The sequence below is a fragment of the Xenopus laevis genome, chromosome 4L, assembly GCF_017654675.1.
Source record: "Xenopus laevis strain J_2021 chromosome 4L, Xenopus_laevis_v10.1, whole genome shotgun sequence".
Classification (NCBI taxonomy): Eukaryota; Metazoa; Chordata; class Amphibia; order Anura; family Pipidae; genus Xenopus; species Xenopus laevis.
In genome coordinates, this window is record NC_054377.1 from 108,694,971 (window position 1) to 108,710,003 (window position 15,033).

At 39.4% G+C, this 15,033-nt stretch overlaps 1 protein-coding gene across 10 annotated transcripts in view; it reads left to right on the top strand.

Annotated features, from left to right (window-relative positions):
• clcc1.L (chloride channel CLIC-like 1 L homeolog) overlaps positions 1-14,145 on the top strand; it is a 33,611-nt gene extending 19,466 nt beyond the window's left edge. For 8 of the 10 annotated variants that reach the window (XM_041590611.1, XM_018258679.2, XM_018258678.2 and 5 more), the window contains 8 exons: positions 1,690-1,911; positions 2,347-2,487; positions 3,332-3,422; positions 5,465-5,562; positions 5,993-6,139; positions 8,170-8,442; positions 11,170-11,391; positions 13,099-14,145. In XM_041590611.1, the coding sequence (XP_041446545.1) occupies positions 1,690-1,911; positions 2,347-2,487; positions 3,332-3,422; positions 5,465-5,562; positions 5,993-6,139; positions 8,170-8,442; positions 11,170-11,391 (1,194 nt within the window). In that variant the 3' untranslated portion in view covers positions 13,099-14,145. Of the gene's footprint in view, positions 1-1,689; positions 1,912-2,346; positions 2,488-3,331; positions 3,423-5,464; positions 5,563-5,992; positions 6,140-8,169; positions 8,610-11,169; positions 11,392-13,098 lie in introns of those variants that run through there. The other 2 variants (XM_018258683.2, XM_041590613.1) reach the window with 2 other exon arrangements.
• The last annotated feature ends 888 nt before the right edge of the window (positions 14,146-15,033 follow it).

A 15,033-nucleotide genomic window follows, 5' to 3' on the forward strand; every position in this document is an offset into this window, starting at 1 on the left:
TGTGGGGGGGGGTAAGTTCACTCTAAAAATAAAATATTTTTGAAAAGTGAACATTCTAAACCAAATTATAGAGAAATCCACCATCCTTATGACACAAAAAAATTAAAAGGGTTCAGTAACTGATGGCAAGTGCAAAGTGCTGTATTTTTTATCCATAATGCAGTGTGTTTTCTACCACAATTTCAGCATAATTACAGCTGGCACAAATACAGCCAATACTTTGCAATATGCACAATTGTTGTAGGCCTCTGTGGGAACCCTTGTGCCACCTCCACCTTCGGTGGCAGCAATAGCTCCAGAGTTTCCCTGTGCCAATAGTCACATTATGCTTAATCAGTAACAGGAGGTGAAACTTACCAAGTGGTTCTGAATGCAACTATATGAATGTGCAAGGAGCGGATTTGGATGCAAATACCTTTAATGAATAGGAATTTTTTTAAACAAATACTGAGGCCAACATAGTGCTATTAATCTCAGCTGCCTTAGGTGGTCATAAATCACACAGAGAGGCACATTTATCATAGGGCGAATTTCTAACTCATGTGAGTATTTAAAAACTCCCCTAAACTCCCATTAATTTGAAATTCATAAAAAAAAAAACAATTTTTTTTTATCAAATTCTATTTAAAAAAAACTTGATGCAAGTTTTTTTTTTCCCTGAAAAAAAAATCGAATGTCAGGAAGGCTGCAAACAACTCCAAATTGATACCTGGACGTCTCACATTGACTTCAATTCGGCAGGCTTTAGGTGGAGTATATTCGAATTCGAGGGGCAGATTATGATAAATTCCGAAAATCTAATTAGAATGTTTTTAAAAATTCTAATCGAATCAAAATAACTCCCTAGTCGAATTTGACAGTTTTGACCATATAAAAATTCGAAATTTGAATTTTCAATTCGACCCCTTAGTCTCCATATTCTGCTTCATACTATTTGGAGCTGCCTGTTACTGCCTTGCATCCTCCCATGTAGTGCCAGTCCTGCACATGGAGTTGTATAACTCCTGGGGTAGAACTATGAATGGGCTGTTGTTATCCACTCTGACTATTGGCCTGTTAAAAAAAAAAAAAAAGGCAGTGAAAATTTTCAGTATGTTTCTTTTTTAATAGAAAGCTTTACTTTCCAATTTGCTATTTTTAAAAAAGCTAAAAGTTTTGGGACTCTTCCATGCCCCCAAGGTATTTTTTTAACTTTCCAAAATTAAAGGTATAGTTCACCTTTAAATGAACTTTTAGAATGTTATAGAATGGCCAATTTATTAACAACTTTTCAATTTATCTTCATTTTGTTGTGTTTCATATTTTCTAAATAATATGCCTTCTGCCTCTTTCCAGCACTCAAATGGGGGGTCCCTGAACACAGCATCCACAAAACTATTGCTCTCTGAGGCTACAATGTTGCTATTGTTGCTACTTTTCATTACTTAACTTTTTGTTCAGGCCCCCTATTATTCATATTTAAGTCTCTCATTCGACCCGCTACCTGGTTGCTAGGGTAAATTGGATCGTAAAAACAAGATTGCTGCTGAAATTCTAAACAGAAAAAAATGAAGACTAATTGAAAATTGTCTCAAAATGTCACTGTCTACGTCATTCTAAAAAGTTAATTTAAAGGTCAACTACCCTTTTAAAGCATTTTTCAGTTATTACAAAAAGTGTTTGCTAACATGTTGTATCCAATCTGTTTAGCCAGATGACTCTTACCCTAAGGCTCACTATGATGCAGAGGCTGTGCTCACAGTGGAGATGCTAGCAGAAATTCAGAGTTTCCTGAACGATGGAGACTGGAATGTGGGAGCACTTGATGATGCTTTGAGCAGCACTTTAGTGCAATTCAAGCGCCATAATGAGGAAGAGTGGAAGTGGAAATTTGAGGACCATTTTGGAGTGGATGTATACACATTCTTTATCGTAAGAGTCCAGCCAGGCTTTTTTTTTTATTTAAATATTGTATGTTCTTTGTAGTAGCAACATATTTAAAGGGCCTGCTCACCATAAAATGGAAATAAAATCTTTATAAATTTAAATATTACATGGTTAAATATCCACAAGCTCAGCTAAATGGGCCAATCAGATTGTTGGTGTGGGAACCATTGGATCATAGGTAGACTTTTAAGGAAAGCAGGGCTGGAACTAGGGGTAGGCAGAATAGGCATGTGCCTAGGACGCAAAGCTGGAGGCGCACCAGGCACGAACCTTCTCCTAATCCTGACCCATGTCTCCTCCGTAGTCAAAGAGAGAGTGCAAGCGCCTGTTTGGTGAAAAACTTTGGAGATGTATATTTTCAATAGGAGATGTATCAGTAATAGTAATTTTTATTTTCCTTTATTTTTATATCACCTGCAGCTCATCTTATGTCTGTTGTGCTTAGCTATGTTTATAGCCACAGAGATCTGGACTCATATTGGCTGGTTCATCCAGTTAAAACGCCTCTTTATCTTAAGCACTGTGATCAGCTTTGGTTGGAACTGGATCTATTTATATAAGGTAAACCCCCCCTCGTCCCACTCCCACCCTCAGACTGCAGAACCACATAAATGAAAGTGGATGTCAGCCATTAATATAAATGCGGGAATGATTTTGTAATAACATTGATTAAAGGAAAAATAGTAAGTCGCCTGTTAAAGAATCTAACCTTGCCAATTTGCTACGTTGCTTCTACAGGCAAGGGCTCTTTATATACAAGTGCTAAAATGGATGCAAAGTCCAAAGGTACTTGGGTGCATACATGCTCCTTTGCAACTTGCAGCGAGCAGATGCACTCTTTTAATGGGTTCTGTCAATGGCTGTAACTGATTTGTGCTAAGTGAAAGATCTGTGAAGACAAGTACTTGTTCTTGACACTATATGACCACCTTAAATATTATCCTTCCCTGTCTGCCCTTTACTTGAACAGCACAATCCATTCTGCCCTATGTTACCACATCATATGCTTAAAAAGATAAACCCCGTCCTGACTTAGTTTTTGTACAGCACTTCCTCGTCTTTCCAAGTGTACAGCCTTCACATCTAGATGCACATCCACATATTTGGTTTCTATATGTTTAATGATTTTACATCTGTGTCTGGTCCCTGTTGCACAAGGCTGCAGCTTGTTGGTACTTTCTAAGGAAAAATTCATTCTAGCCACATTCATGCTTAGGCCGGTGCTTCCATACAGGATTCATATTGCTAAATAAAATACTCTGGTATTCCATATAAAGAATTATTAGTCATTAATATTAAGGATAAGGCAGACATTATTCTTTTATTTGGCTGGTCTTGTGAATTATATTCTTGCTGTTACATTGTTCCCAGGAAAGTCATTGTTTGAATTTTTGCTTCCGAACAGGTTGCCTTTGCTGAGCACCAGGCAGAACTAGCAAAGTTGCAGGACTTTGACAAATGTGGTCAGAAAATCAGCTGGTCGGAGAGCCTGTTTGGTGAGCCCTTCATTCATAAATGCTTGTGGAGATAAGTAATAGCATGATGCGCCACAGTTCAGAAACCCGTAACCAACATTCTTATTACTTATATTCAATGTCTTTTTTGATTTTCGATAAAGTTTTGTGTTTTTGAATTAGTTTCTATAAACAGCTAATCTGATCACCTAGCGTGAAACATAGCCGCAGGAAAGGAAATACTTATTTCAAACTAAAACATTGCAGGATTTGATCTGCTAGTGTATTTTATATTATTTTTGGTGGTGCTTTAATCAATGTTCAAAAGCCACAGTTATACAGGGAAGAGGTACAATTCTGGCTTGGGGTATTTTGCTGACACAAAAGAAGTTGACATGTTTAGAGTGAATGGGATTCAGATTCTGTAATTAAAGTTGCTTACATTTAAGATTAAAACGATAGTTTAAAGGAATTAAGTGTAATAATAAAAACTGGTTAAATAGGCTTTCCAAAATAAAAAATGTTTTCAATATAATTAGTTAGCCAAGAATGTAATGTATAAAGGCTGGAGTAACTGGATGTCTAACATAACAGCCAGAACGTTTACACTCAACTGTTCTTTGCTGATTAAGAGATAAATGTAGCACTATCTCACGAAACACACAAAAATTAAATGTAAAATATTACAAAATGTAACACTTTCAACACCCCTTTGTCGGTGTTACACTCCAGGCATTGTGCTTACCTGATGGCACAGCACAAACCTGAGCCACTTCGCAGTGGTATGGGGAGAGACTGGGTACCTGGTACTCCATCTAGTGGGATCTGGGAATGCACCTACAGGTGGCCCCACTAGGAATACAGTAACAACACACACAGTATTGGTTAAACTGAATAACGGTTTATCATAAAATAAATTGCCGACTAGTAAATTGTTGTAAAAAAGTACAACACACAGGCTACTGCATATAAAAAGAGATTGATTGGATGCCAGGAGGTTTTTTGGTGCAAATAACAGATGGATTTATAAGCATATGCAATGACCACAGGTTTACTCACAGTTGGTTTGCAGGTATAGCATATCACAGTGGAGGGAGGATAGCAGAAGATGATACAGCACAATGAAGACTGTCACTCCCATAAGGCATAGTAGTCAAGTGTACATCAATTCCCAGAAGACAGATATACCTTTGTGGGGATCGGGATCACCAGTTGAGTAGTTAGGGAGACGAAGTCTAAAGCCCAACACCCTATCCACTGAGTCCCTGCAAACAAGAAGCCGTTGGGAAGCTACTCCCTGCTACTATACTTGATGGAGCACACAGCTGCTCATGCTATATAAAGCTGACTATCTCACTCTCCTAGAGAGTCTATTAAAGATCTGCCCTATGATAACTAATTCAGTTCACAGGGTTTCCTGGTCCTTGACTTAATCACCAAAGTTACAGGTCCCTTTGGGGCGAATGGCTTTACTGGGGCCTTGGTTATCCCAGGCTCAATGGGAAACACCTAGCAGCACAGACACCAGGAGCCAAAGAGCCTGCTTAAATACCAACAATCTTCACCCAGTTGTACAGACTTGCTTTCATTATTTTAAAGGACTATTAAACCAAAAATACAAATAAAGGTCAAAGTATTGACCCTTATGTGAACAGCTACTTACCAGTAACCTGCCTCCAGCTGAGATCCCCTTTGCAGTATTCAAAAAGTGATTTAAAAAGTTGCTAAGTCCATCAAATAAATCCAATATCCTTCTGGCATGGAAAAGTATAATCTGAGGGCTTGTGCATTCTCAATTTCCCAAACCCTGCGCAAATCGGTACAGATCGTTCCTCAGTTAGAGATGAGGTTGCGGGTTACATGATATGCCAACATTTTTGCTGACGTCTCCAGCTCCTGTTCCTACCTCAGTTTCAATAGAAGTAATCATGTTGGGTTGCTATAGTTCTCCGCTTGGAGTACATGTGCAATTGGCAACAATAGCAGGGAGGAAACCTATTCTAATTAGCCTTATATATCAGTATACATTGCAGTTGTTGCAGATACTCTCATAGTGCATAATATATGTTCTCCTTGTGCTGTAGATTGGATGAAGGGTGCTGCCACCTTCCAAAATGATCCGTGTGAAGATTACTTTAAAGCTTTGATAGTTAGCCCAACACTGATGGTCCCACCAACTAAGGTGAGTTTCCTAGTTAACATCCACATTGATATGCATCCTTTGGCCGTGCAGCCTTTTAAGAACTTCAAGCTCTTGAATCCCATTCTCACAAGCAGTAACTAGGTAATACTACTACATGGGGTAATATTTATTTCTCTTTTAGTAGATGGGAGGGGTTTTCCCCTCCCAGGAATGTATTGTTTGGCACTGTGTGTACCCCAGCTGACTGTGGAGTCAATAGAGAACATCCTGATTCTTCTGCTTCTACTGGCTGACACCAGATAGCAAGGGGATAGATACAAGCTGTTTAACCACAAGACTGTGGTGTTACCTAATAGCACCAAAACATTGTTGAATTTGAACATGTGCGTATCTGATCATAAAAGTTGCTCAGCAGAAACCTCGCGTTCTGCTTTAATGTATATTTCTCTTTGTATGCTTCTTACTTTAGGCACTTGCCCTCACATTTACCAACTATGTAACAGAACCACTCAAACATATCGGAAAAGGAATTGGAGAGTTTCTGAATGCTTTGCTATCAGAAATCCCTTTATTTTTTCAAGTTCCTGTACTCATTTTTATTGCAGTTCTTTTGCTGGTGAGTATTGTTGTTGTATTGCTTGTGGCAAGTCTTTCTTTCCTTCATTTCTTTCTTCCTTGTGCCATTCTTTCACTTGTTCTTCAGTAGCTTCTTCCATTCCACTTCACCTTTAGTCTTACACACTCCCTTACACTTATTATTATTATAATTATTATAATAATTATTATTTTTTTTTATTCATTCAACCTGCACAAGGAATCATCTTCATTCTTTGCTGTTTCTGTTTTAGTCTTCTTCCTGTTTTTGTCTTTCATCACTAATAATAAATGGTTCAGCAGTTCTCCTAATAAACATGGGCTAATCTGAGAAATTAGCTTTTACCAGCAAGAAAACATTTTCTTTTATGCATTACAAGCAGTCTCAGGTTGAGCAGGACTTCTGCACTTACAGAAGTACTCCAGGCCATGACAGTTTTCAATAACAGGAGCACTGTCCCAGGATCCCAAGTATTCAAGTATAATCACTGGGGATGCACCGAACCCTGAAGTCGGAGGTTTACCCGAATCTCTGGAAATTAATTTGGCCGAATACTGAATCTAAAACCTTGGAGGAGCTGGAAATTCCTGGCGCACAGCCAGAAAAAGCCGGCATGCATGGCATATTTTTACTGATGTCTAGGGTTCAGATTTGGTTCAATCAGGCTCTTGGATTCAGCCAAATCTATCTTAAAAAAGGCTCGGGCACGGCTGAATCTGTGATTTGGTGCATTACTAATTATCAGTGGAGGGGGTACTAATATTTGGTGTTCCCCTGTGACTTTTACCTTTCCTTCTCCTTTACGGCAAATGTTAGACCAAGCAGTTCTCCACAAGTGGAAAAGACCAGCAAAGAAAAACGAACTACTACTGAATGCCACCCCTTGTCTTTTAGCAGTGATGGGAATAGCATTCATCAGTCACTGCACATCAGCAAAATTTAGCCCAATAATGTACACTTTTAAGATTTTAGATCAAAACGCACGCTTAAAAGTAGTTTAGATAAAAGATCTTTGGAACAGGGAGTTCTTTACCCACTAAATGCAATTTAAAATACATTAAAGGGATTCTGCTTTGAGGAAACCTTTCTCCTCACCCCCAAGCAGCCTACAGACCAATGGATAGGTAACAAGATAACAGCCTGAACTGATAGCTCTTTGATCTCCTTGTTTCTATCCAGTTGTTTTGTTTTTTTAGTTTTATTTTTTTGGGACAAGAACTGTCTTTATATGCTTTGTCAGACAGGTTCAATTTACATCAACAGGATGTACATTTCTTTATACCTTGTACAGTATATGTATGTGTGTATATAGTAGTTGTAAACAATGATACAGTTATATGGAAGAACAATATCTCCAGATCTGAAATACATTATACAGTAAGAGGCAGGCACAATATATAAAATGAGAAGCAATTGGTCTTGACACCCCACACTTCTCCTTACTCTTCTAATGGCAGGTTAACACAAAAATTTTCAGCATTGTATAGATCAAAATGAATTTGGAAATCATCTGCATTGCTGATAACTGAGGAAGGACTCCATCCCAAAACACTGTTTTGTGTAGCTTCTTATTAAACACAGGAAAGCTGCCTTTACACCTTCCTTTGCAAAAGTGCCTTCATTTGCCTTTATTATTGTACATTTATTGGTTTGAGAATAACTCCCTCTGATGAATGGGCGTGCCCCTGATACGTTGCAGTCATGCTAATAAACACCAGTGGTTTAACCTGCTTGCAGCCGCCCTGTTGTTCTTGTAGAACCAATAATTTGCAAGGCACCCAGTGTAATATAGTATTAAAAAACTACACCATAAAATCATGAATGTAAGTCTTTAAGTTTATTGCTTACCTTATATCTTCAGTTCAGTTCATTAAATATATATAACAGGAATTAATAGACATTCTTCAGATCCAGTAGTCTTCCAAAATTTCCACAAGAATCCTTCCCGATTGTGGTTTTCACTTGTTGTGTAAGATAACTCTGGGTAGCCGATACTGCCCTGATTATATGGAAAGTTATGCTTATTAACCGATTGTTATATTGCTCCACAGGCCTTCTTTTATGGGGCAGGTACCGCCGTCATGAACCCAATGAACCATTTCAGGCGTTTACCAGGCCCTGACGGGGAGAGACCTTTGCTCGTAGAACCTTCAAGGCCAGCCCGGAATGGGTTTAATGAAGATGTGCATGTGCCACCTCCCCAGGGTGGGCACCACAACCAGCTACCCCCAGGAGAGAGGGGCAGAGACAATGAGGTGGTGAATATGCAAAGGCAACGGCCTCTTGATGATACAGATGGCAGCAACAATCCACCAGTGATCGCTGTGAGTTTCAGTGGGCATGCATGAATTTATGTTTTAACATCTAATGTATATGTGTATCATACACTCCTTCACGAAACCTACGCTCTGCTTCTGATCTTCGCCTCACTTCTGCCCATTCTAGTCTACAAGACTTCTCTCGGGCTTCTGCTTTTCTCTGGAACTCTCTGCCACAAGCCGTCAGACTTTCTCCTTCTTTCCAAACTTTCAAGCGCTCCTTAAAGACCCATCTGTTTATAGAGGCTTATTCGATGTACCTTAATTAATCATTGCTGTATCAAAAATGACAAAGTGTTTATATAATCCTAATGTCTCAATTGTACCCTAACCTTTTAGTTTGTAAACTCTAATCTCTAGGTCCTTCTAACCCCATTGTATTCTGTAATCCTTGTTTGTTATCCACCATTTATTCCCTGTTTGCTATAACTGCAGTAAAGCACTGTGTATCTTGACAGCGCTATATAAATAAATGATGATGATGATACTGCCAGAAAACAAAGTACCCAAGTTAAGATGTGCTGGCTACAATACCATATATGAGAAATGTACACGCCTACTTCCTGCTTGTGGACTGAATTGCTTCCCCTGTTCTCTGCAGGAAGGGGGTCTTCCAGGCAGTGCAGTTAGTATGCAAATTAAAATATTTTAGTCATAAATATGCGCTTAATTGTAAGATCAACCCCCTCTTAAAGGTAAATGTAATTCTAAGCAATTTATTTGTAAATGTATTTACAGTTGAAAGCATTATCTATCTGCACCTTTATTGACTCTTGAAACAATGTTGTCAAATTCAGCTGTCCTCTTGCTAAGACTTTATTTCCCACAATACCCTACACAGCATAATTCTTCACAGGTCGGGCTTTGTTTCAATTGTCAGAACTATCAGGGAAGAGAATACCCAGGGCAGTCAGACAATGCTTTCAAATTACATTTACAAATACCTTGTTAAAGGGATACTGTCATGGGAGAAAACATTTTTTTCAAAGTAAATCAGTTAATAGTGCTGCTCCAGCAGAATTCTGCACTGAAATCCATTTCTCAAAAGAGCAAACAGATTTTTTTATATTCAATTTTGAAATCTGACATGGGGCTAGACATTTTGTCAATTTTCCAGCTGCCCCAAGTCATGTGACTTGTGCCTGCACTTTAGGAGAGAAATGCTTTTTGGCAGGCTGCCTTTTTTCCTTCTCAATGTAACTGAATGTGTCTCAGTGGGACATAGGTTTTTACTATTAAGTGCTGTTTTTACTATTTAGTGCTACACACGGTAAGGCCCAGTACAGGCCTCCTCAGGCACTACTCCATGGGGTGTCTCCGCAGACTCTACCACGGAGACACAGTGGCCACTATCGGGACCAAGCCAGACTCCAACTCCCCTGCTTACCAGGTAGGCCTGCCCGTGCCTGACAGCTTTCACCCTGCCCTGGAGCTCACTGAAACCTTTTAAATCCAGGGATCCCTAATCTGCTGCTCTAATCTCCGGGAGTGATGGAACTACAACTCCCAGCCTTCCCCAGCTGCCATGACTTGCATCAACACTATCTTTCTAGAGACTGGTATGGCAAGTCACAGCTTCTTGCAAGGTGTCAGCTGTCCTAGTCTATATTATAGGCAAACTTGCTGCCGACCCCATCCCCGACCTCACCCCCTGGTCCTTGCACCGGTCCAAAAAAGGTTGGGGACCCCTGTACTATATGATGCTGGTTTCAAATTGTGCTAAAAAATTATATTATCTATTATGAGGGGTGTGCATGTTCTTACAGTCCCTGTCAGAAGCACAGTAGGAGGGGTATAGCAAATCACAGTCCTGTAGTCACACAAGCAAAGACAGCCTTCAGTTCCCTATCAGGTCAGCCTTGCTGCTGGTTGGTTCCTATCCTACAATGCAGTGTGCTGAGTGCTGCCGACTTCCCTGCACAGCCTGGGAAATGAGGCAGCAGGAAGTGGAACAGATGAGTGGGACTAGTAGGGCTTAGGGTTGTAGCAGAAATTTTCAATAAAGTAACCAGTAACACTACTTTTTAAAGCATGTTCCTTCTATATCTAAAAGAGTTTAATGCACTGGTACATTTTTGTTTTTTACATAAAATGTCTCCTTTAAGGGCTTTAGCACACTGGCAGATTCGGTCGCCTGGCGACTAATCGCCTCTTCTTCGAGGAAACTTTGGGCGACTTCGGAAATCGAAGTGCCGCGAGTGCATTGCCGCAAAAGAGCAAACGGATTTTTTTATATTCAATTTTGAAATCTGACATGGGGCTAGACATATCAATTTCCCAGTTGCCCCAAGTCATGTGACTTGTGCTCTGATAAACTTCAATCACTCTTTACTGCAAGTTGGAGTGATATCACCCCCATCCCTTTCCCCCCCAGCAGCCAAACAAAAGAACAATGGGAAGGTAACCAGATAACAGCTGCCTGGTAGATCTAAGAACAACACTCAATAGTAAAAACCCATGTCCCACTGAGACACATTCAGTTACATTGAGAAGGAAAAACAGCAGCCTGCCAAAAAGCATTTCTCTCCTAAAGTGCAAGCACAAGTCACATGACATGGGGCAGCTGGGAAATTGACAAAATGTCTAGCCCCATGTCAGATTTCAAAATTGAATATAAAAAAACCTGTTTGCTCTTTTGAGAAATGGATTTCAGTGCAGAATTCTGCTGGAGCAGCACTATTAACTGATTCATTTTGAAAAAAACATTTTTTCCCATGACAGTATCCCTTTAAGTTTGCAGCTCCAGCTAATGCAGGGCAAGTTAAATGCAACAATGCAAGACAGCCCTTTGTTCAGGAAGAGCACTCAATCAAGAAATCTGAACAAGAAACGTTTGATGTTTCGCCGAGCACAGAGAGCCCAAAGGCTGAAACACAAAAACAGGATGGAGCTGGTGTGAAAACTATGAGAAGCACAGTAAGATATGAGATGACATGCTCTTACCTGGTGGCTTAGGTAATTCCAAATGTAAATCAATGCTTTTTACATCAGTGTTGTGCATGTCAAATGTAAGGCTTTTTGTATTGTTAACTACGAATATATATTATTGTTGCACCTTCCTTTTGCTCAGTTTAGAGACATTTATAATGGCATCCCGAAGACACTTTTACAATGGCCTATTGATATTTTAACAAAAAAAAAGTAAAGTGGAGTATTCTTTCATAGTTTTTGAAACAATTTAATAATTACATTTATATAAATATAATAATGATTATATTTTTATAAGTAAGCCCTTACTTCCACAGTGTTACCTTTTATATCCAGCTGCTTGCATCCATAATGAGAGTGCCGAGCATAGCCGGGACAATTGATTTACACACACGGCTTACTGAACAAACTGAAGAGAATAAATGTTATTTGGGAATACATATACTGTACATTCCTGTCTCCACAATAGCTGGGCAGCTCACCCGCAGCTTGCTTTCAATGCGTCAGAAATTCTGAAATTATTATTCAAGTATAAAGCAGCCTAATGACAATCAGGATTATGTTTCTAAAACTACAGCTGCTGGGGGGGGGGCATTTTATAACCCCAGGTTTGCTGTATTGTTACTCTTCCATTTTATATAATTCACCAACATATTATGCAAACATTTGGAAGACAAGCACCGCTGTAGATGGGCGAGAGTGGAAATTGCAGGAGAGAAGAAGTGCTGCCATTTGACCACTGTGTTGATGGGGGTGCGTATGATGTGCTCCCAAACGTAGCACAATACCAAGTATAAGGGAGGAACTCCAAGGGCGATTTCAACGCGATACGACGAGCTGCGCAAAAACGCAGGCATCAAGTCGGATGTGACGGAAATAAGGTAAGCAACTGGAACTTCGGATGGTGTTGCACCATTCGTCGGAAGCGACATGACTGTTGGATGCAGACGCTGCGTCTGCATCCAACAGTCGTGTCGCATTGTATGAGCGCTGCGACTTCATCCGACATTTCCATCTCTTACCTTATTTCCGTCACATTCTACTTGACGCCTGCATTTTTGCGCAGCTCGTCGTATCGCGCTGAAATCGCCCGTGGAGTTCCTCCCATAGGCAGTGCAGAAGTATACCGTATACTGACAAATGATACCACAGACTTGTAAGGGGCAGCCTGGGTAGTGCCAAGCCTGCAATTAACTGGGGGGGAATAGTGCATTAACCCTTTCATTCCTCAGCTGCCGAGAGACAATGTGATAAAGATAGCTTAGTAATGGATATATTTAATGTACAACACAGTAACTGGCTATCCTTGTATTGACTGACAATGCACCAGGTAAACATGACCTTTTTTTCATTATATTTATTGATATGGTAGTTCCACAACCTAACATTTTTGTTCAACTGCAACGGACACATGAGGCTCAATTATCAACACAGGGCAAATTTGCACAGGAGCAGTAACCCATATCAACCAATCTGTGTTTGAGTTTTTTTTCAGACAGCTGCGGGCAGAACAATGATGCAGTAATTTGATTGGTTGCCATGGTGTGTTGGGTTGAATAGCCCTACTAATCCAGGACAATTTCTGTACCAGAACAAAACTGAAATGGACAGGATAGAGGAGTAGGGAAAGTGATAAGATGAGGATTAATAGTCTGTAGGATGGGTCTATTATTTAATGTTCTATGGAACCACAGTCCAACAACTAAACGTTTTCCCCCTTTTTTTCCCATTCAGGGAGCAGAACAGCGCTCTTAGTGCATGGATCCTGAGACAGAGCTGCACAGAACAAATAAATAATAATCTGCGGGGCCAGAAAATAGAACTGCTTGTGAAGTATGGATTTTACAATTGATCTGGATTGGTTGGAGCCAGTATTAGTAGTCAGTATTATGGACACCAGCCCTAGAATTGGACTACTGGGCTACTAAACATTTATTGCGCTTCCTCTTTGCCTAATGTAAATATTAAATCCTGATCTGCTGTACATACAGTCCTAGCGGAATTTGGACAGAGGTTGAACAGGCATAGAGGCAAGGCTGCATTTAACAAAAGGTGTTGACAGTTGTGAACGTATGCTACTGTCTGACCCAGGCTAATAGTGCTAAACAGAAAAATAATGGAATTTCTCTTTTGTACAGGTATGGGACCCGTTCTTTAGAATACTCGGGACCTGGAGTTTTCTGGATAAGGGCTCTTTCTGTAATTTGGATCAAGTCCACTAAAAAAAAAACCAATAGGATTGTTTTCCCTCCAATAAGGATTAATTATATCTTAGTTTGGATCATGTACAAGGTACTGTTTTATTATTACAGAGAAAAAGGAAATAATTAAAACATTTTTAATTGAATAAAAATGAAGTCTATGGGAGACAGCCTTTCTGTAATTCAGAGCTTTCTGGATAATGGATCCTATACCTGTACAATATTAACGGTGTAAAAGAAAAAATACAAAAGAGAAAAGTTGTGTTCTATGCCATAGTTTATTACATATTACAGAATGGAACTGGCAACTTAAAAAAAATAATCAAAAAAGAAATTGTACAATTAATAGAATGTTTTTTTTTCAATTTGAGATTTTTCAGAACTGTAAGAAAATAGCAAGCTGGCACAGAACATCGTACCTTTTTGTAAAGTGTTTTTTTTTTGTACAATACATGTTTTTCTATTAAAAAATAGCCCTTTTGCAAATAAAGTCAGTGTTAAAAGCAAACATATTCAGGGTTCATTAGAACGTACCACTCTTTACATTTTCACTTCCACAATAAAATCAAATTAAAAAATATTTACAAAGCTATGAACAATCTGTAGTGCTTCAGGTGTAATGGCCTAGATATACAAAATGATGAGAAGGTACATTCTTATTATTGTGGGTTACAGATAGGAGATTTGCACACGAATGAATATGGGGGTTCTGAGCGTTTTTGTCGCTTGCCCATCTGAATCAGCCAGAGTTCCATTAGTCTTAAAGGACAAGGAAAGGCAAAAAAATTAAATCCCTTTTTTACTTTCTTTAATGAAAAAGAAACCTATCTCCAATATACTTTAATTAAAAAATGTGTACCGTTTTTATAAAAAACCTGACTGTATGCAGTGAAATTCTCTCTTCATTTACTGCTGTGGATAGGAATTGTCAGATGGTCCCTAACTGCTGAGCAGGGAAACAATCATACTTATGAACAGCAGGGGGAGCCCCCACCTTACTTCCCAGCCATGCAGAACTCAAGCAGCTTTGTTTATGACGATCCCTAAGCAGCCCAGACAACACTGAGCATGTGCAGGGTCAGTGTCAGGCAAAGATGTTTAACAAAGTTACAAGATGGTAACCCCTGTGGACAACCTTGAAAGCATAAATCATTTGTTTGATTAGGCTTGTGGTGCAGTAAGTTCATGATTATGTTTAGCATACAAAATACAGTATTTCTAGCCTTATTCTATTTTAGACTTTCCTTGTCCTTTAAAGTGACTTAGATGATTGCACCACTCTGCAGTATCTTAGGAACCACTATGGAGTTTTGTGGAGGAGCAAGAGTAAGTCTGAAATCCTTCCTGTTTTTGCCTTTGTGGCTCTGGGATGTCCTGCAGTCAGGACAGAGCTTAGAGCCTACAATAAAACATAATTAGTTCATATTATGACTAGAGATATAATTCACACTTCATTGCAGTAACACAG